This window comes from Pseudorasbora parva, chromosome 21 (genome assembly GCF_024679245.1).
Source record: "Pseudorasbora parva isolate DD20220531a chromosome 21, ASM2467924v1, whole genome shotgun sequence".
Lineage (NCBI taxonomy): Eukaryota > Metazoa > Chordata > Actinopteri > Cypriniformes > Gobionidae > Pseudorasbora > Pseudorasbora parva.
Window position 1 is genome coordinate 26,313,543 of NC_090192.1, and position 23,432 is coordinate 26,336,974.

General features: G+C 36.3%; 1 protein-coding gene across 1 annotated transcript; it reads left to right on the forward strand.

The window, feature by feature from the left end:
- The first annotated feature begins 5,507 nt into the window (after positions 1-5,507).
- Positions 5,508-22,802, forward strand: dusp3a (dual specificity phosphatase 3a). Its single transcript, XM_067429835.1, has 3 exons — positions 5,508-5,998; positions 15,403-15,629; positions 20,309-22,802. Exons 1-3 carry the CDS (start codon positions 5,832-5,834, stop codon positions 20,515-20,517), a joined length of 603 nt encoding a protein of 200 aa, XP_067285936.1. The 5' UTR covers positions 5,508-5,831; the 3' UTR covers positions 20,518-22,802.
- Positions 22,803-23,432: the final 630 nt, after the last annotated feature.

Here is a 23,432-nt window from a genome sequence, read left to right on the forward strand (position 1 = left end):
ATGTTCTGAGTTTGCTCCAGGTGCTTCGGCAAACAGATGGTTAGATTATGCAGGAGTCCCTAAAGTGCAGTGCTGTCTCAGGAGGCTATTGTCTTGAAGGTCATTAGTCAAATATTCTTCCAGAAGGATCTGACAGCGATGATGGAAGAAAATGCTGAAAGTACATGCCATTGCCAAGGTCGCAATCAGAATGAATTGCTGTGTGTTGTATTTAGCAAAACATGATTTTCTATGATAATACCATGCTTAGAGTTCGTCCTCAGCTGTGGTGACATCCTCTGTGGTTAAGTGCTCTTGCGAATTAAAATCAAGAGCTGAGTGCCATCTCCTGGCGGATAAAGGATATTGACTACTGCAGTAAGGTTTCTCCTGAATACTTGAATAATAGGGTCAAACACATTTCTGGAGGAGACATTTAAATTCACTCCGAGGGTTCAAAGCAGATTGTTTATATGCATCCAATATATCTTTATTGCTCCAACTAATCAGAATGCAAATTGTGAAGTCACATTCCCAATGGCTCTCTTAGAAAAACATGCTGATTTGGTATAAGCATGTTGCTCCCTAGGGAAACGTGAAATATGTCTCTTTGTATGGCAAGCCGTTTTGACTTTTATTCATTCGCAGGATATGTATTCTTGATATCAACAAAGTTAATTCTTGATATCAGAAATTAGATTTCGACTAGTAACAATGGCAATTTTTGATATCAGAAATGACATTTCCACTAGTAAAAATGTTCATTCTTGATATCAACAATTTATTTTTCACTAGTTAAAATGCCAATTTTTGATATCAACAATTTAATTTCCACTAGTAACAACGTTAATTCTTGATATCAGTAATTGTATTTTCACTAGTGAAATGTTACCATAGGCGGCCATTCAAATTCAATTGTTGATATCAAGAATTGATTTCTTACTAGTTGAAATTCAAATTTCAGATATCAGAAATACAATTCTTACTAGTAAAAACTTGAATTTCTGATATCAATAATTACATTGCTACTAGTGCAAGTATTTATTCTTGATATCAGCAATTGAATTGTCACTAGTTGAAATGTCTATTCCTGATATCAACAATTGAATTGTCACTAGTAAAAATGTTAATTTTTGATATCTGAAAATGTATTTGTGATATCAATATAATTTCAGATATCTATAATGGCTTTCTTACTAGTAACAATCACATTCATGATATCAGAAATTAAAATGGTTACTAGTGACAATCGAATTATTGATATCAAAAATAAACATTGTTACTAGTAGAAATTCAATTGCTGATATCAAGAATAAATACTTGCACTAGTAGCAATGTAATTATTGATATCAGAAATTAAAGTTTTTACTAGTAAGAATTGTATTTCTGATATCTGAAATTTGAATTTCAACTAGTAAGAAATCAATTCTTGATATCAACAATTGAATTTGAATGGCCGCCTATGGTGACATTTCACTAGTGAAAATACAATTACTGATATCAAGAATTAACATTGTTACTAGTGGAAATTAAATTGTTGATATCAAAAATTAGCATTTTAACTAGTGAAAAATAAATTGTTGATATCAAGAATTAACGTTGTTACTAGTGGAAATGTAATTTCTGATATCAAAAATTGCCATTGTTACTAGTGGAAATCTAATTCCTGATATCAAGAATTAACATTCTAACTAGTGAAAATTGAATTGTTGATATCAAGAATACATATCCTGCGAATGAATAAAAGTCAAAACGGCTTGCCATACTCTTTGAGTGTGTGTGTGTGTATGTGTGTGTGCGTGTGCGTGTGCGTGTGAGTAAAATGTATAAAAGGAAATTGGAAATTTGCAACAAGCTGTAAATTATACAGCTATTATATTTTTAAATGTTAAGTAGTAAAAATTATAATATAGTAATGTCAACCCAAAATGTTTTGTATTTGCTAGAAATAATATTTACATTTGTAAATGTTTTTGTAACATTTACAACATTTTCTGTAGAAAATATTTTATTTTTACTGCTGTCAAATCGAATAATCATGATTAATCACATCTAACATAAGCTGTGTTTACATAATATGTGTGTGTATACTATATATATATATATATATATATATATATATATATATATATATATATATATATATATATATATATATATGTATGTTTATGTGTGTGTGTGTGTGTGTGTGTGTGTGTGTGTGTGTGTGTGTTTGTGTATACAGTATATACACACATATATAGGTCTTTATAATATATATAAAATAAACTTTTGCTTTAGATGCAATTTATCGATTTGACAACACTAATTTATTTTACATGACACAATCAAAACTGATTCGAACAACAGAAATAATTGTTTTAAATATATATATATATATATATATATATATATATATATATATATATATATATATATATATATATATATATATATATATATATATATATATATATAGGCCTATATATATATAAAATCATGCATTACGATTTGTTGTCAGGGTCTCAGGTGGTTTTGTTTTTTTCCTGGATTAATTGGATGGACATACAGAGTCCCAAATTGTCAATAAAAAGGCGTTTTACTGATGCAGTCCCTCCCCCACCCCCAGATTGCTTCCCAAATATTCGAAATCATGCCGTTGGCTGCATTTAACAAAGAGAAATCCACACAAGCACTCTCAGTTAGAAATGTAAACAAGTGAAATAAATTGTAATAGGTTCGTTGCTATGGACTTGCATGGAACCTCCTTTTATTGCTATGGCAACAGACAACGGTTGGCTTTCTGTGTCAAATATTATAATAGCATGTCATCTACAGAGGGCAAAGTCACAATGAGTAAGCAGACAGAGACATTTAGACTTGACATTCGAATAAAAAAAGTGTCCTCACAGTAACTTTAAGCTTACCGCTCCAAAATATAATCACAGACTAACCAGTCAGATTGATTGTGTTTAGGCAACTGCAGAGGTTGACTGTTATTGGACACAAGACTAGCTCTAAACACTCTTCTCTCATTGATCAGCTGTTCTGCCAACATCGTCTATTGGATTCTGTGACAAGCTAAGTCTCTTACATAAGGACACAACTACTCACTTTACTTATGGACTTAAATTAAAATATCTTCAAACATGTATTTTATTTAGTAAATTGAGGTGGTGTTATTTCAATTGGGGGAAAACAGTTAAAGGCGTAGTCATATCAGTCACACACAAAAAAGTTGATTTCATTTGTTTAAAATCTAATAAATGTACTGTTACTCCCTCTAGTGGTTTAACAGCCACACATTTGGGTTTATGATATTTTTGTTTTCATGCTTTCAGGAAACAATGCAGAATTATAATTTATTTTAATGCTACTCATGCACAACCCTTACAGAACAAACATATACTGCAAAATGTATGGAATATATATAGAAATATACTGCAAAATATGTATGATATAATAAATAATACATTTCCATATTTGGGAAACTATAGTGCTTATATTTTTTTCAGCATGCTGCAATATATGCATTGACAATGTATGGCTATATGTTGATACATAAAAAATATTTTGAAATTAAATTAAGACAAAAATAGCATTACATGTAATATTCATAAAGTTTTATCCACTTTACCAGCCAACTTAAAGTTTTATCCTTTCCTGTACATATATTGCACGCACATGTTCCCATATAAATGTGAATGTATTGTGTACACACGCACGCACGCACGCACGCACGCACACACGCACAAACACACACACACACACACACACACACACACACACACACACACACACACACACACACACACACACACACACACACACACACACACACACACACACACACACACACACACACACACACACACACACAATGAGTTACAGGAGATAAAGGTTAACTGTTAAAGGAGATGGGGGAGATAACTAAGGAGAGATCTGTTAGTGTTTAATGTTCTATTATTTTGGAATTTAAAAGGGTTTCTGGCATGTCTGAGATTTTGGTATTACTATTGTGCTGAAAAGTGGAGCCTGTGGTTAGGCTGACGATTTGGCCGAACACCATTAAGACTATAATTACTTTATTAAAAAAGTAACAGCTGTGCTGTCTTCAGCACAGCGATAGTCTCTTTGCTAAATACTTTAGTTCATGCAGGTGTGCTTGTGCTATTGTTAACTAGCTTGAAAATATTAAACATTTATAATGTAAGTATATATAAATAAGTCAGACTTGTTTGTTCAGAACATTCCACAAATGCTCAACTGGATTGAGATCTGGGGAATTTAAGGCCAAGTCAACGTCTCAAACTCGTTGTTGTACTCCTAAAACCATTCCTGAGCCATTTTTTGCTTTGTGGTATGGCGCATTATCCTGCTGAAAAAGGCCAGCCACCAGGGAATACCATTTCCATGAAAGAGGTGTACATGGTCTGGAACAATTGTTAAGTAGGTGGTACGTGTCAAAGTAAAATCCACATGGACGGCAGGTTTCCCAGCGGAACATTGCCCAAAGCATCACATAGTGCATCATGGCGCCATGTGTTCCCCAGGTTAGCGAGCAAATTGTTTGATCAGATCACACGCCTTCCCTCCCCACATGCATCAATGAGCCATTGGCCGCCAATGACCCTGTCACCAGTTTACCACCAGTTTTGATAGATTGCCAACTGAGAACACCCCATAAGAGTTGTCGTCTAGTCATCACAATTTGGCCCTTGTCAAACTTGCTCAAATCCTTACGCTTGCCCATTTTTCCTGTTTCTAACACATCAACTTTGAGGACAAAATGTTCACTTGCTGCCTAATATATCCCACCCACTAACAGGTGCTGCGTTGAAATTTTTTTTTCTTTCTGCAAGGGAAGGCAGAAGTTGTTCATGAGCGGCAAAACTGGAAAATTACACTTGAGGAAATTAAGGCAGGATGGAAAACAATGGTTAGTATGCCTATACATTTCTTTAAATTAAATGATTGTTACTAGACACACTAGACACTGCATTAGTGATTAAAACCACTTTATATCCTAAGTGAAAACCGTGCAGCTGTGGCTATCTAGGCCTTTCAGGTATTCCCTACGTTATGTGGGGACAATAAAAAAAAATCATAATATCATACACATTATTTGTCACTTGATCATTATTCAGTTAAATGTATTTTATATTGTAATAAGGCTACACATTTAGTTAAGATAACACATCATTATGGGTGGTCTTCAGTGTCGGCCACATTGGACCCGATCAAGCAGATAGGCTAGATTAAGTTTCAATGCGGCAATATGGGTTAAAAGCCACTTGTTGGATTAATAAAGGAGAGGGTGTAAATAAATAAATAATCTTACTTTTAAGCCTGCCTGTCACAACATCAATTAACACACAAATCTAGCCTAGTATGAAGGGAGGGGTCGATGCTCAGTTACAGACTCGACCAATGGCCGTTCCTAAACGGATTACGTGTAGAGAATGATCTTTAGGACATCATTTTTGACACAACAGGGACATGAATGTGTAAAAACATGTCTGAAATGTGGATTTATTGCACTATAGAGTGTCGTCCCCTTTAAACGTTGCTCTCATTGACTCGTGAGTCGTGTATCGGTGCGCTGTCGCCATCTTCCGCCAGTTCTGTTACCGACCTCACCGGAGCATCACATCAGACCGCCGGTGGGCGAGTCCGGGTGTGTCTGTCTGCCTGTTAAAGAGCGGCCGTACGAGCGTGCGTTCAGGAGAGCTCGCAAATACCGAGAGGGGAGGGAAATAAAATGCTGGGGAATCGAAAGCTGTCACATCTTCATCACTAGACACTTGTTGTTTGTTTCTTTGTTTCTTTAATTTATTTTTTATTTTGTTTTGCTTTTGGAGGGAGACAGAAGCATGAAGAAGCATCACAGCCCCGCGAAGGTACCACTGGAAGTCACCGTACCAGACACCGAGGCGACCGTACAACAACTCAACAAGCTGCTGTCCAACGGCAGCGGTTTCTATAGCCTCCCAGCACAACATTTCAACGAGGTCTTTCCCAGGATTTACATCGGCAATGCGTAAGTTCAAACGATCTTCTGCTTCAGACGGCAGGAAAACACTGACAGATATCTGCTTTCAGCTGTGAGTGAAATGTGTTGATTCGTGAGGTGGCACGTACAGGCAATTGATCTGTAGCAGGATCAGTAAATAAAGCCCTCCAGTAAATACTACCCGAATCTTTTACAATGTGTATGTGCGAATCATTAAACCTGTGAATGGAATGTGTCATCTTTCCACCTACGAGAACAATCACGAAGCCACAGGAGAGTCTGATGTTTACAGTGCGAGTCAGTTTGAATCGGACTGCAAGGGAAGATGTTTCTTCACGACCGTCCTCTATCGGTAACATCTCGCTATCTCAGATTACTGGTTACAAAATCGCTTCAGTTCGACATCAGTCACGCGTTGTTTATCTGTATTAAATTATTAATGCACTAAATGCATATTTCCTCTGGCATGCAAAGAGAAAACGACCTCAAGTAGGCTGAGTGATATGTTTTTTCGATTCACTAAAATTGCTGCCGATTCAACTGCATCGAGCTAGAAAGATGACTGACTGAATCATCTGCTAAAGAAAATTAACATAATTAGAACTTTGGACTCAAAGTCCTTTGTGTACAACTTCAGTGACAAGTCCTGTCTCCACTACCCAGCTAACAATTTTAGGTTATAAGAACGTTTCCCTAACGTTCCCATTAAGTTATAAAGACGTTTTCTGAATGTTCTAGGGACGTTAAAATGACCAGTTTGCGGAATGTTGCAGCGTTCTCATTAGATTATAAGAACGTTAAATAACGTTTTATGAGGGTGTGGAGTATGATCAAATAAAATATTCCTGTTTTCTCCTTTAAAGTACTTGCTTTAGTTTATTGACATCTTATTCTTTCTGAAAAAAAGGTAAAAACACTTTTATAATTGTCTTTTTTGTGTATATTATTTATATTTAATACATAATTCGTTTACTAGATTTTTCTTCTGATTCTAAAAAATATATAACGAAAATAGCATTTAAGTGTCATTAAGTTGTCACTGGATATACAAATTATGTAGCCTATCTGAAGTTTAAGAAAAAAGCTGTATGACTAATTTGTAATGACTAATACTGATTTTAATGTATTAACGTTTTTAAAACTTGCCACTAACAATGTAAGAATAACGTTTTATAGCTAACGTTTTTAGAACGTTACTTAATAGCAAATAATGTTGGCACAATATTGTAATAACGTTACTGCAAGAATGTTTTTTGATAACTTTAAGAGAACGTTAGCCAATGTTCTGAGAACGTTCCCTGTTAGCTGGGTATTTGCATATGTGGCTTTAACATAACCCATGCCTAAAGGTATAGATAGCCTTATGTTAGTTAACTTATTTTCAGGTTTTAAAGTCACCATGAAATTTAAAGCTACACTGTGTAACTTTTTTAGTTTATTCTTAGCTAAAAACACTTAGTTCTTTCAAAAATAGATGTGCTCATTAATTTATATTTACTTCTTTCAAGTAATTAAGTATTTTCATAAGTTTATAATATGCCATTGAAAATACATACGGGTGAGGGTTCGAATGCCGGTCGCCATGTTGCCCCTCCATTTTGAAAGTACATTTGCCAAAGAGGGACATACCCTAAATTCAAGCTTCGCTTTTCACGTTTTAACACTCGATGGCAGTCATGAACGAGGTCGAACTGGAAGCCATGTTAATCTTGGACTAAATCGGCCACCGTAGGAGTTAAAACGAAATCGGAATTGAGAGGAACAGAAACTAATATTCACAGGATTGTCATATACCTTTACACCGTTAGATGGGGGAAAATATCACACAGTGTAGCTTTAATGTTTATAAAAACTTTTTAAGGAGCCCTACACATGACATGCGGGGAACAAAAAAAGTTTATTGTGGTATAACTTTTTTCAGAATAAAAAAATAAATAATAATTTAATGCAGCTCACCGTCATGAACGTTTCACGGATTGATGGCGGAACTTTGGAGGGTCTTCCTGTATGCGTCCGTTTTTAATGCATCTTGACTGCATTGACATTAACGATGTCTGATATCCCACAGTGTGACATGGCTAACAGCGAGGATCATGCTGGACATTCTAACAAGCAACAGTTGTAAAGGACTATTTTATCGTACAGTGTGCACCCGGCTTAAATTGTGCACACAATATAATAATTCATTCTGTCGATTTACTAACACTGCATTTGCATGAAGCGTTGTCAACGCTTCTCAATTACTTTGAATGGGTGACCGACATAGGTTGCCGAACTTAATAGTGGGTTCCATTGTGTCTCGTCACTGGCGTTGCTCATGGCAGAAATTTAAAACTTTGCAGCTTCTCAAGCGCCAACGCAGGCATCAGGGAATTGGATCGCCTGAATAGCAATTCTGAAATGCAAAGTAGGGTCGAGCTGGCCATTGCAATCTTGGCACAATCACGTCATTGTGCGTCACTCCTGGATAACTGACAATGGGCAAAGAGACGGAGACGTGGGAGGAGCTGAGGTGACGTGATGACTAACAGACAGCAGACAAACGGCAATCCACCTGCCACTCAAAGTGGCCACGCCCTTATTTATGCAGAACTTTAAGGCTTTTTATAATGTAAACAAATGATGATGAATTGCAGTTTAAATCACTTACGTATTGGCTTCAAGAGAAACTGGGGGACGTTGCCGCTTGGTCAGCACCAAGCATCAGACGCCTTTGTCAAGCGTTGACGCCGACACCCTGTGTAAATTAAGGCGTAATTCGCCAGGGCCACGCTGTACTAACGCTGTACTAATTTGTTCCCTTGTTTTAGTTAGATCAAAGTGAGGGAAGAAATGTATTCAACATGGCCTCACTTTATTAAAACGAAGGAACAAATTAATAATTTGTTGGAATTAATTCTTCATTAGTGTCCTAATTGAACTAAAAGCAGCAGCGTATTTTCTTAAAATAGCAATCGATTCTATTTAGCCTACATTAAGTGAAATTGTAGTTAGATGCTATTTATATATTTATAAATAGTTGCTGATGCTATTTGCACATCAGTGTTGTTGTACATTAAATGGTATGCAATAAAATAAAGAATTTATATAATTATATTTATTAAATTATTAAATGGATGGCACCTTATAGGGATAATAAAGCCCTCCCTACACCTACTCCTAACCCTTACCAATAAACACTTTATTACTAAACACACTTAGGACACATCATTTCCATTTTTCTAATATTTTCCAATTATTATTCAAAATAAATGCTTTTCCGATCTGATATGTGATGGGAAAAGGGAGTAGAGCGAGTTTTGATTTGAACTCAGGTCGATTTGCACATTTATTTCACACACCTTACCTCTACACTATTGCTAGGCTACTATTGGCAATAGACTTCAGTGGGTGGAGTTAGTGTAAATAGCCTCACCCAACGAAGTGGGCTATTTGCACTTAGTTTAAATACACTAGGGATGGCTCGATACCATCATTTGAACATGCAAGCGATTTTATAGCATTTCGTAATAAGTTACAGGAGATATCAGCTCACAACAACGTTACATACACAATCCTGTAACTTAGAGCTCGCCCATTACAAATTAAATTTCCTTAAACAGTCAAATACACAGAATTATGTAAAAATGTCCGTCTTTAGTGAGTATTCACATAAACACAGTCGGTTGTGTCTAAAGCGAATGTAGTATAGTGCAGTACGCATGCAAATATTATGAGATTAACGTTTAATGTCATTGGTTCAAACGAAAGCTGGAGATTTTGTGATATTCAATCTTATGTTAGGCTATGTGTGTGCGTTGATCAGTGTAAAAAGAAAATAAACGTCTAAATTAGATGGTTTGAATGATTCACTGACCTGTCGATCTCTTACAGTTTTTCTCAGTCGCTTTGGTACATTTCTCAGATCAGAATTGAAATTCTCAAAACTACCTGTTCATTTCTCACATCATTGTGTCACTTGTGCACATCAGAAAAGCATTTTCTAATTTATTTTAACAAGCTGCAAATGCTTTGGTACATCCATGCAAATGATTATATACAATTCTCTGTTGTTTCCTACATTATCAGTTGCTTTTGTCATGTTGATCACAATGTATTATATTGGGTCTCTGTTGAATAATCTCACCCCCCACAACATTTAGGCACAAGCTCATAGCAAACGTCTTTACATGCAAAATGGTTGAATAAGTTATTATAATATGTCAAGAATATTTCTATGCTTTCTATATTTCCATTAGACTTTTTCTAAATCTGTCCTGAATTGGTCAATTGCTCTAAGGTGAATCTTGACTTTCTCTAACGAAGGTGCTTCTCATGAAACATCAACTAGCAGGTGTGTATATATATATATATATATATATATATATATATATATATATATATATATATTTTTTTTTTGTATGTTTTTTTTGTATGCTATTCAGTGCTCTTTTCATTTCTGTATCTCAATGACATGTTCTGTCAATAAAATACAGCACAAACAGTAAGAGTGTAAATTTGAATCTTTTCCATTCTCTTGCATTTACACTCACACATACACTAAGATGTAGCTTACACTGGACAATAATTGTCATCAAAACTTTAGCCATAGTTTCCATCAGAACGTTCCTCCAGAGTAAACTGTTATATTGACAACATGACTAAACAATTTGACTGTCTTATCCGTACACAGTGACACAAGGACTTGTCATTCTGATGGCACTGACATGTTCATTGACACAGATATTTATTTTTGAGAGATGAACTAAGGATTTTGAGTAAGAGAGTGGCTTTTGCAGGTTATCCATGGTGTTTTGCTATTTGTACAAATTGTTTTGAGAAATGCACTTACTGTTTTGCAAGTTGTGAGTTTGATTCGAGAAATGTACCAAAGCGACTGAGAAAAACTAAGAAGTCTTAAAGTCATAATAGTGCTTCTTGGCTAGGTTTGATGGTTCTTCATCAGTTTTATAAGCAAAGTAATTACAAATTTCACTTCTACTCCTCTCTTTATTAATTTGTTTTGGGCATCTTGAGTGAGATTTAACTGCTTTATCCAATCCATTTTGTTCGTCTATGTTGTTACATTTGCCGGTTGTTTTGGGTCAGTTTGGGTAGCGCACTGCCATCTAGTGGTGAACTTCGGAAAAGCAGCATATACTGAAATGTGCAAAATCATGATATTGTACTGTTTTAAATAAAATATATAGGCCTACCAGTATTTTCCAGTACCAGTATACCGCGCATCCCTAAAATACACACTCCAAAATACAGTTGAACGAATTAGAATTATCTTAATTTGAACGCGAACACGAACAAATTCTTAATTTTTTGTCCACAATATATTTTAGTCCACGTTATGTGCAGGACTCCATACAAAATAACTTGCCTTCTGCTTGCAGCGACATTTCTTCTTCTCTGATGATGTGTTTACTGGTGTGAGGGGAGGACAACCTGTCACTCACGAGATCACAGCAATAGCAAACAACAACGATTCAATCGCTGTCCCACCTTTCATTTTTTCTTGTTCGAGAAGCTGTTTCATTCAGATAAATAGGTCACAATAGGGAAGAAAAGGCTATTGAAACTTCACTTTCATGCTGACTTTAAAATTTGTATTAGGTTCATTATTACTTTTTGAGTTATTGATTTGTTCCTAGAATACATTTTTAAAGTAAGACACACAAACACAAATTTTAGGGAGAGCAAAGAAATTATAAGATGAATCGGTCATTGTGATATCAGTGATTAGTTTTCTAAAAAAAATTAAAAGATTCGGCAGGAATTTACATATGGTCATTTGTAGATATTGACAAAACATTCTCTCTGAGCTGCTAATGTCTGTATCCACAACTGATCTATATTATCCACCCTGTCTGTAGCTTCCAGATTGATTTATATTAAACTTTAATATGACAGACAGACAGACAGACAGATAGATAGATAGATAGATAGATAGATAGATAGATAGATAGATAGATAGATAGATAGATAGATAGATAGATAGATAGATAGATAGATAGATAGATAGATAGATAGATAGATAGATAGATAGATAGATAGATAGATAGATAGATGAGGAAATACAGAAAATATAGACAGACGGATAGATAGATGATAGATAGATAGATAGATAGATAGATAGATAGATAGATAGATAGATAGATAGATAGATAGATAGATAGATAGATAGATAGATAGATAGATAGATAGATAGATAGATAGATAGATAGATAGATAGATAGATGATAGATAGATAGATAGATAGATAGATAGATAGATAGATAGATAGATGAGGAAATACAGAAAATATAGACAGACAGATAGATAGATGATAGATAGATAGATAGATAGATAGATAGATAGATAGATAGATAGATAGATAGATAGATAGATAGATAGATAGATAGATAGATATAGATAGATAGATAGATATATGAGGAAATACAGAAAATGATTCACAGATTACAGTTTGCTCATGTATTATATTGCCTTTTTATTTCAATGTATTAAATTAGGGGTAATATTACAAAAGCATAATGTTTGAAATTAGATGATCCCTTCCATACCCATCTAGATAAGATTGAATGTCCACCTTGTGTTCAGCGTGTACGGCACTCTTGTTTGTTCAGATTCTTGCCAATACTACATTAATAAACTGAGTGCAGATATAGGAGTGTGCCAAATCTTTGGGATATTATTCAGTTAGTGTTATGACTGTAGGATGTGATCTAAATGATACTGTCTTTAGTAATACAAAGTTGTTATAATTATATATATTAGTCAAAATCATTTTGCTTGTGCTGGCTATTGATAACGTTTTTATCATCTATTTATTGTCACTACTAAAAAATAATTAATCAATGTTAACAGTAACCTTTTGCGATCTGTATTTTTTACCATATGTAAAGATGCAGTATGGGGCAATGGGCCACTTTTTTCGTTGCACACCACTCTTTGTAAGACTTACATTAATAATGCATGTGAAGGGACTGCAGTGAACAGAGTGCAGGACAGGTGAACAAGATGCAAAGCAAACACTTTTCTCCCTCTCTCCCTCTCTCTCTCTCTCTCTCTCTCTCTCTCTCTCTCTCTCTCTCTCTCTCTCTCTCTCTCTCTCTCTCTCTCTCTCTCTCTCTCTCTCTCTCTCCTCTCTCTCTCTCTCTCTCTCTCTCTCTCTCTCTCTCTCTCTCTCTCTCTCTCTCTCTCTCTCTCTCTCTCTCTCTCTCTCTCTCTCTCTCTCTCTCTCTCTCTCTCTATGACCACAATCTTCAAAGGCTCCCTATAGACAGAATCTCACTGGTTAGGGGAGAGTTTGAATTATGGGCGTTGGGCGGCACATCAGAGTCCATCACTTCATCACCACTGAAGAGCCTTCGCTGCTGGCAGAAACAGAGACTGATGGGCCCCGCTACATCCTTCTGTTATAAACCAAAAAGGTTGCAGACTTTACCTTTATTTAGGGTGCTTATTTGAGATGCTGTGGAAATACAGTGTCATGTATTATTTAAGGTATTTTAATTGTATTGGGTATATATTCTCCATTTCCCATATGTGCAGTTTTTCATCTACTGCACTGTAAGGAGGTATGGCGCTGAGGAGTGGACGAGAGAGACATAAAGAGGCTGGATTTTAGCAGACAAAGATGAAAGAGTTCCAGGTGCTAAAGCAAAATACAGACAATGCAACTACATTGCAGAGCATTCTGCTCCCTTCTCATCTCTTGTTTTCCCTCTCTGTGGACTTAAAGTCCTATTTTGGGCACTATGTTGGACGCCTATGGCTCTTTGTATGCCTCTGGGCGGCAGCCAAGATCTACTTGGTGTGTCTGTTCTGGTTTAGAACACGTCTGTCTCCAGGGGCCCTCTGACATCGACCGACATCTCTGCCAACTAAAAGCGGCTCCACAATTCACTCCAATCAATCTCAAACTAGAGACAGCAGACCGGGTTGGCAGGGTCTTGGGTTTGTTGGACCTACAAACTAGCCACGTTTACATGCACATTTTTTTGTCATTCCGATTAAAAGTTTTAGTGTACTGTTTACATGAGACGTTATCTAAACCGATCTGGGGTTTACATGTGCTGACTTTCAGTCAGAATCATTTTGTGACATGCGCACACAGTTTGACTGCTCGACTCTACCGCGTCAGAAATGTCGATGCTGTCCTCTTCAGCAGCTGGAATGTATTCATGGTTGCCATAGCAACTCTCAATAGCCACCAGTACTTTGTTGGAAAGTATAATAATCATCTCAGAAAAGTATATTCTTTTGTCAGGCGCAGTTGAAAAAAAAAGCGCCTGGGACAAGCGTTGTCAAGATGAGAGGGTGTAGCCAGGATGTGTCTGTTTCATTATTCCAACATAATAACATCTTATGAAATAAAAAGTTCACCCCTCAGAAAAATGTACTTTCCTCTTTACCATTTACAGTGCTCCACGTAAACGCACGTGCAGATTGCCATTGTTTATCGAAAATGCATAAACGTGCGTAACATAAGGTGGTTATGTAACAGTTCATCAACAGTGAATGATTACAAGGTATTAAGCAGTGAAAGAAAAGAACATGAGAAATGTCATTCAATGTGAATAATGTTGTTTAAAAATAAGATGTCCTTTACACAAAGAACTATACTACTAATAATAACGTTTTAAAAATCTTCATATATTTAAAATTAAAGCAACTATTGGAATCACTTTCAAAATGATTTTGTTAGCTGATGATAAAAAAAACATTGACAGCCAATCAGAATCCATCCTGCTTTAAACAGCATGAGCATTTAAAGAGGTATAGGCAACATAAACGGAGCTTGTACTTATTATAATAAACAATGTTATCGCTAATTGGTGTGGACAGTACTATAGTTATCGTCCTTGTTGTGAATGTGACTTTATTTATTTATTTATTTTTTGGTTGAAGAATCAGTTTTCTTGCTGCCAGAAATGAATGCCAACATGGTTTTTCCATGCATTTTTAAAAGTTGTCACTGTGGGCAGAGACAAACTGTGTATAGGATAGTGTCTTCCTTCCTATTGGTAGACACTCATTGTTGACCACCGCTCAGTTGCATATGGTTTTGTCATATCTCGGCTGCACTACATAGCCAAAGGTTGATGTCAATGATGCTGTGATGGCTAACTCTCGAGCCTCATTCGCAACTCTGTTGCTGTACTTGTTGGTCCTAATTTTCCTAATTCTTTCCTAATTCTGGTTGACCTATGTTTATGAACATCACTGCCATTAAGATGTTGTTTCGAATTCTTACTTTTGATAAACTTCATGAATTGTGAATGGGGCTTCATTGAAAATGAACAATATGGGCTTTTTGTCATGGTCTTGGTTTCATTGATTCAAAAGAGCAGGTCTCAACTACAACACTACCTAAAAACATTACAAGAATTGGTTTGTGTTTTCCAAGTGAGTTTCACACGTGCTGTGCTTCTGCTCCCCAGGTTTGTGGCCCAGAATGTGATGCGTCTGCAGCGGCTGGGTGTGACACACATACTGAATGTCGCAGAGGGAAACTCTTTTATGCATGTGAACACCAATGCAGAGTTCTACACAGGAACTGGGATCACCTACCACGGCATAAAGGCCAATGACACTGAGCAGTTCAACATCAGTGCCTTCTTTGAGGAAGCTGCAGACTTCATTGATAAGGCTCTGGCACATGGAAAAGGTTAGCTCCTCGTCCTTCTCTTTTTGGGATTTTTTTGTTTTCATTACACCTATATTAATTCATTGTAAAGAAAGCATTTTCCATTCATCAACAGGACTACACAAATATATCACATATCTTGTTCAGTCCCTTTAAAATAACACTGATTCTTGATAATTCATAAAGTATTAAGCCAGGGATGTCTTTGCGGAGAAAAAATACATGCATGACTATGCTGTGGCATTCATAACTTGACCTTTCTCTAACAAGGCAAGCTACGTATTTTACACCAACCCTTATGCCAGCGTTCTTGCAATTGTATTTATATTTTTTGCTCGCACAAACAAACGTCAGGACGTAAAAAATGAGAGGAAAGAATACAGTGTTTCAGTTTATTGAAAAGTTATATGTAATGTATCCCAAAGTGGATGTGGTAGTCCCTATACACAAATTAAATCCCTAGATATCTCACACCAGTCGTTTTAATTGGTGCATTCAAACCCATCTTTTATGGCATGGATTTTATGCCATCTTTAACACAGAGGAGCAATTATAAAGCATCTTAATTGCAAGTCATCTTGGCAGCAGGAGCCCAGTAAGCGGTAAATCAGACGCCAAGCCTGGGTCGAGGGAGGACACTAATCTTTTCACTGAGAGCTTAAGCTGAAACAAAACCCCTAGAATATATGCTGCCACTTCGCAGCCCGGCTGAGCTCAGCTGTGACATTTGCGACAGCCATGCTTACAGTGGGCTTGATGTCATCTGGTGAATTTGCAGGCTGAATCACAATGAGCAGTGGGAGGGATAAAGGTCTTGAGTGCTCCTGCTGCCTCTGAGTCACACTGAATCTGTTTTAAAAATATGCTCTGCATAGGGTTGGGTCACGACAGCTGATTTGTCGACTAGTCTTGTTTTTTAAGTCTAGATGGTATAAAGGTGCACTGCAGAGGATATTTTTTGCAGGATTCCATTACATGAGCACACACAAAAATATAATCTTGTCTTACTCATATTGCCCAAAATGATTAATTATCTTGAGCAGTAGGGTCTAATTTTGTGGGAAATTTCACATTTACATCATTCATCCTTGATGTCAAAATTTTATGCAATTTTATGTTTCAGTGATTAGAATTGAGAGTGCCAAACGCAAGTTAATTTCTTTTATTGTCAGTCACCTCTCCTGTCCCCATGTTGAGAGAAATCGTGAGTGAGGTGCAGAAGCGTTGTGTGTGCTGTGTAAACATGATGGTTATTATGTGAACAGGCATTTACTCATCTCACTTGCACAAAAAGAGATTCAGTATTCCTAAAATTAAATAAAAACAGTGAAATGCAAACTCAGAATATTACGGAAACCTTCAAGAATTAAATTTTAATTAACACAAATATACTTTGTATTTAACCTTATTTTATTAACCAATGTTTTTTTTCTGCTGACCTTTGATCCAATTCAGCCATACTATTAAGCAAAAACGATGTTGGATAATAACCACATTTAGGTTTCCCTTTTTGTTTTTATTGCTTAAAGGATTAGTTCACACAAAAATGAAAATCATTTCATTAATTACTCACCCTCATGTTGTTGAACACCCGTAACACCTTCGTTCATTTTCGGAACACAAATTTTTGTTGAAAGCTGATGGCTGAGAATGGCTTCAAAAAGGCCTCCATTGGCATTCAGTATATTTCCACTGAGCAACTCACAAGACCCATAAAACGCTCTAAAGACTTTGTTACAAACTCCATCTCACTACAGTGTCTGTACAATAATTTTACGAAGCGACGAGAATAGTTTTTGTGCGCAAAAAAAAAAATCTAAACTCACCTAGAACTCACGCGATAGCGGCGCTCCTCCTCTTCCGGGTCATGTTTTGAACGGTGGAGCTGTGTCATATTCTCGCGCATGTGTCGAGTTCACGTCAATAACTTAGTGGATAAAGTCGTTATTTAGATTTTTGTGTGCTCAATAACTATTTTCGTCGCATTGTAAAATTATTGTACAGCCACTGTAGTGAGATGGACCTTGTAATGTAGTGCCTTTTATGGGTCTTAAGAGTGGGTGAGTGGAAATATACTGAATGCCAATGGAGGCCATTTTGAAGCCTTTCTCAGCCATCAGCTTTCAACAAAAATATCTTCATTTGTGTTCCGAAGATGAACAAAGGTGTTATGGCTGTCCAATGACATGAGGGTGAGTAATTAATAAAATAATTTTCATTTTTGGGTGAACTAATCCCTTAAGTAAGAGTGTCTAACTTTCTTCTCATGTGTCCTATTCTTCTGCTACGTAGCCAAATATGGTCGCAAATTCCATTGTTATCAATGTAGCTCAACGAGTCGGTGTTTCACGAAATCATAGTTTCCCGAAACCATAGTGGTTGGAACGAAAAAAAACTCTCGACCTGTAGTTAGAAGCATACAGTAGTTTCTTGTTTGCATGACATGTTGATTATTAAATCCTAAGCATAGCAAGCTTACATTCATTACAATCTAATACAATCTAAAAGGTTTCAGCTGCGCCCTCTACTGTTCAGGCTTAATCATTTCACTTACAAAAAGTGGCTTTACATTTTCCAAAAATAGTTTTTCCAAAAACATTTGATTTATTATTAAAAAACAAACAAGCCATCCCAGCCCAGGTGATAAAAAGTTGTGCAAAAGTAACGTAACACATTATTTTCCATAAAAAGTTACACAATTAGTTTTTTAGGGGAGTAACACAATATTGTAACACATCACTTTTAAAAGTAACTTTCCCCAACAGTTACTATGGTTAGAATCTTAAATTTACTACTAAGAATAAAGAACTGAATTTCTCATGACAGTAAAACAAGCGAAGCCATGCAATCTGATTTTAAAGAGTAAACATTATCTAACCAGCGTTTTTATATCTTTTTACATATTAAGCGTTTTATATATTAAGTCCACATGTACATTCTTACATTCTGTAAATGGTTATTTCTTTAACGGAGTGTCTTTTCACACTAAGTGCAAATAGCCCGCCTGGATGGCAAATGCTATTTACACTAACTCCGCCCACTGAAGTCTGGTTGGGCCAGTCAAAAGGACGGAACACACTAGTTTTGTGCAGTTGCAAATTAGCAACAGTTTTGGGTTAAAGCATGCGGCGGATGCAAAATGTCCCGTGGTTCGACTTAGCCTTTTGCTGAACTTGCTCTAATCCCTTTTCCTATCACATATCAGATCGGAAGGGCGTTTATTTCCAATAAAAATTAAGAAAATATTTAAACTATGGAAATAAAGCGTCTAATATGTGTTTATTGGTTAGGGGTTGGTTTAGGGAGGGCTTTATTGTCCCAATAAGGCGGCATTCATTTAATAATTTTAACAAATATAATAATTTATACTCTTTTATTATTGCATACTGTTTAATGTTCAACAACACTGAGGTGCAAAAAGTATCTGCCACTATTTGTATAAATATCATCTAAGTAGTGTAAATAGCAGACCGCTAAGAAATGCTGCTATTTTCACTTTGTGCAAAAATAATCCATTGCTGTTTAAACTTACAGTAAATAGCATCTATAGGTAAGAAACATATGCTATTTTCACTTAGTGTAAATAGAATCTAGTTGGTGTAAAGGGCATATATTGCTATTTACACCTAGTGCAAATATTAGCCTTCATTTAATGCTGTGAATTTTCCCTGCTTATTACAACTGTGAATGAGCTACAAATATAGCGCAAATGTCAGTGCTCACCTGAAATCTAAGTACATATTTATCCCTTTTAAGGTGTACGCAACTACACGTACAACTTAATTAGACTTACAATTATTAACTGCAGTTATGTGTGAGATAATATTGTTTTCATTCGTACACTTAATTTAAATATTCTGACAGTGGTTTGTTTAACAGAGTGTATTTTAAAGCTGTTAATATGACTAACTTTGGTTAAATTAACATTTCATTCAACAATACATATGATACTTAATTCCTGAGTATGCTATTAAAATGCCTACTTTTTTGCGCTGGATTATTGCTAAATTTGTGCTGTCTAGCCTGTAGTCCTTTTATCTGTTTGCCTGTAAGAAAACACTTCAACTTATTCTGAGAAGTATCACTGGCTGTAAATGGACTTAAAGACAGTAAATATTATTTTATACTGTCAGAATTAAATAGCATTGATGCTGTCCATCCGAGCAAGATGATTTATACCGGCTGGTGCAACTGGCCCAAGATTGTGAACACATGCAGTTATACAGGACATCCTTAATGTTTTGTTTAAAGGAACCAACTGGCTAGTCGATTTTGTAAATATGTAGTTTTGCATAGCCGTAGCTCTCTATTGATCCACAGAGAGCATAGATTTAGGAATCAATGAAGGCTATCTCCTTGACACATAAACAGCACAAAGACTCACGAGAGAACATAAGTAAGTGGGGCTGCTGGTGGAGGAGGCATCAGGTTTCAGATCCTCTGCTGTATCTGCCAAATAAACACAGCAGAGGATGGCAAGGTGAATTCCTCCAGGAGAGTGGGCAGGTCAATAATGAATGTGAACGTGTGTGTTTGCATGTTTGGAGGGGAATTGGTCTGAAGGTTGACTTGAGAAGGTTTGAGATGAATGATATAAGATGGATGCTGCGGCAGAGGCCATTAAATCCTCAAAGGCCGAGATATTAGATAGTGCTCCAAACTCTGCCTTTTTAAATAGTATTTTATTATTTCTCTTGTAGGAAAGGTGTATGTTCACTGCCGTGAGGGCTACAGCCGCTCGCCCACTATCGTCATCGCTTACCTCATGCTCCGTCACAATATGGATGTACGAGTTGCCACAGCTACAGTAAGACACAAGAGAGAGATTGGCCCGAATGATGGATTCCTGTGCCAGCTATGCCAGCTCAACGAAAAGCTGGTGAAGGAGGGCAAGTTGAAGACCAAATGATAGAATGTGCTCTACTCCCACATATACTCACAAATGCAGGCACACACTAGTCAAACTAGTGTGCATAATATTTCCCGTCCAAGTATAGTAACAGAATGTATGCATACATCCAGAGCATATGCATGGAGGTATACAGTGTATTAAACCACACACTCTCTCACATACACACTCACACGAGGTGTTGTCAGTATCCTGAATAATTACTCCTGCTTCCAGCTGGCTGGTAAAGGGAAATTTACTGGCATATCTGAATAATTAAGGCTGTAGAAAGAGCAAGGGTAGCATTTTATATGTCATCACAACTGTTTTGTTTTTGCATATTTCCCATGATAATCAGTGTCTGTTTTTCACCAGGTACACCTAAAGCATTCCAATTGCCAACTATTTGTATATCTTACAAATTCAACTTTTGGAGCATATTAGCCCAATCGTCATCTGTAAAGTAGAGCACAATCATCCTATGAGCTCCTATTTGCCAGAAATACTGCGATTTGTTCATCATATTCCTATTTGTATGTGGAGGAATATGATATTTAGGTATAAAAAAGCATGGAAATATACCTTTTAACTCATTTACAGAACTACGGCCAGATTTTTGATGGCTTTCCAGCATTTTAAATCAGGACTGAGGAGGACAAAACTGTTGTGTACCAGCACACAACCCATTCACTCTTTTAACATGAGATAAATTAACATTCCACGAATGGTAGCATACAATCAACAAGCCAACCGTATGTTGTAGCTCGGCTTCAACAGACGCTACAAACAGGTTCAACCCGGTTCTATGCAGCAGTGATAATGAATCAGCCCCATTAGATCTCTTTACTCTGGAATCACTGTCTCTCACTGCCAAGTCTCATGCCACATTTTGTCCACCACAAGATCACAGTCAGCCTTGACCAGAGAGACACGTCCGATAGGTGGAGAGCCTCTGCCATGCCAACTGCCTAATGATGTGCCCTTACACAAGGTTTGTTAACCCAGAGGCTTAGTGCGCCTTTATTCCGCTAGTTCAAAGATCACAGGAAGGAGTGCAAAGCGTGTCAGTGGAGCGTAGATATTTAAAGGTTACTGTTGAATTAGATTAAGTTTACTTTGGGCCCAGCTTTGTCTTTAAAACAGCATCTCTTTAGCACTGGAATTAACTCGTTTTGCTGCACTCGGGGCTTTTTTCAGGTTTTAAAGGGGTCAAATCATACATATTTTTATCATTTAATAATTTCCCCCGAGGTCCACTTATAATGTTAGTCCAATTAAACTGGCCGTTTTTGTGGCTGTGCCTTTAAGACCGTCCCACACATACTCAATCACCCTGTAATCACTCTCTTTACATACTAGTTAGATTGATGCACTTAGTTACTGATGGTTGTATTCAACACTGGCATCATCATTGCAGCAGGTTTACGAAACAGTCCGCATTGAAATGTGCCGTTTTCAGATCCGACTGAAATACAGGCAGACAGCAACATCACACAGAACATTTCTCTTATCAGTAGTTATTCTAGCGTTTAGAAATAACACTATCTATTCTAATTTTCTGGCTTCAGTAAAAGGCGTTTTTGGACTGGGGAGGAAGTTTTGATTCCTCAAAGTTAACCCACCAAAAATTAGATTTCTCATGAAATTACCACTTTAAAGAGAACCAACATCACTACATTTGGAATAAGTGCATGAGACCGTTTTGTAGCTTTTTGAATTGATCTAAATTCTATTGTCAAATTTGATCGACCTTATACAGTATTAATAGCCCCTGGGCCTCTGCATATTTATTACTGAGGGAAAATACTATCGTACAAACTGTAGGCTAGATTATAACACAAAGCACTACTTATGCCTCTTTTTTATATTTCTATATTCCAGATATATAGCTTATACTTATACTACACTATAGATGTTGACATATATGAATGTATATGAACTGTCCATAATATTTGTGTATGACCAGTATCTATTAACAATAGAAATATCTAATATATTGTAGTCAACATTCACTTTCCTTTAAATTAAACATCATGAATGCCATTGCATTTATTCATAAGAAACACATTGTTTGTTAAAAGCTTCCATATTATCCTGTTTTACTTTTCACTGTAATGGAGACTGGTGTGTTTTGCTATATTATTTTCTTTTTAAAAATCAATTTCATTGTATTAGAGGATCAAAGTCTGTTTTCACAGCTAACACTGTTGCAGGCTACCTCACAGCATTCATACTACTAGCTGCTTAACCTATCCACAGTCGTTTTACCTTTGTTTTTTTGTCTAAGAATATTTAAAATTGACAAATACCTATATGTATGAAAGCATTCAAACTATAAACATTCCTTTATTATAATCTGGAGACCTAGGCTTTATACAACCTAACCAACTGTAGCTATATGGAACCCTGTGTGCCGTCGTAAACAAACGTGAACTAATGAGGATGGTATGTGCCAATGGCAAGCAAACTGGGAGTTTATCAGTCATCGTCTACACTGAAAAGAGTTTTTAGCAGCAACTTTTAACCTCAAAAAGCAACAATGTCGCATTTTGAATAGGCATATTTGGAAATTTCAACATAAAGATGTGTTTGCTGGCGCCGTTGGCTTCAATGATTCAGATGAAGAACACACCCTTTTTCTGAAATGGATCTGTGGAAGGAGAAACACTGCCATCTGCTGTTGATAACTAGTGTGGTTTGCACAAACTGTCCTGCTATGTATTGCCTTTTATTCATATGTATCTGATTGTATGTTACACAGCGTATAGACATTGTAAACAATGTAATTATACAGGGAAGATTAAATGAAAATGGTTGTACCAATATATGGCTTAATGATGTCAATAGTATATATAACAATTAATCACAATGCTGCTTGGTCATTTTGTATTTATGTCCTGTTATCAATGTGATTTCTTTTTTTAACATTTCATTTT

Coding starts and splice junctions, on each gene's coding strand:
- dusp3a (XM_067429835.1), top strand. CDS start 5,832: ATGAAGAAGCATCACAGCCCCGCGAAGGTACCACTGGAAGTCACCGTA. Junction 5,999..15,402: donor AGGATTTACATCGGCAATGC/GTAAGTTCAAAC, acceptor TCTGCTCCCCAG/GTTTGTGGCCCAGAATGTGA. Junction 15,630..20,308: donor GGCTCTGGCACATGGAAAAG/GTTAGCTCCTCG, acceptor TTTCTCTTGTAG/GAAAGGTGTATGTTCACTGC.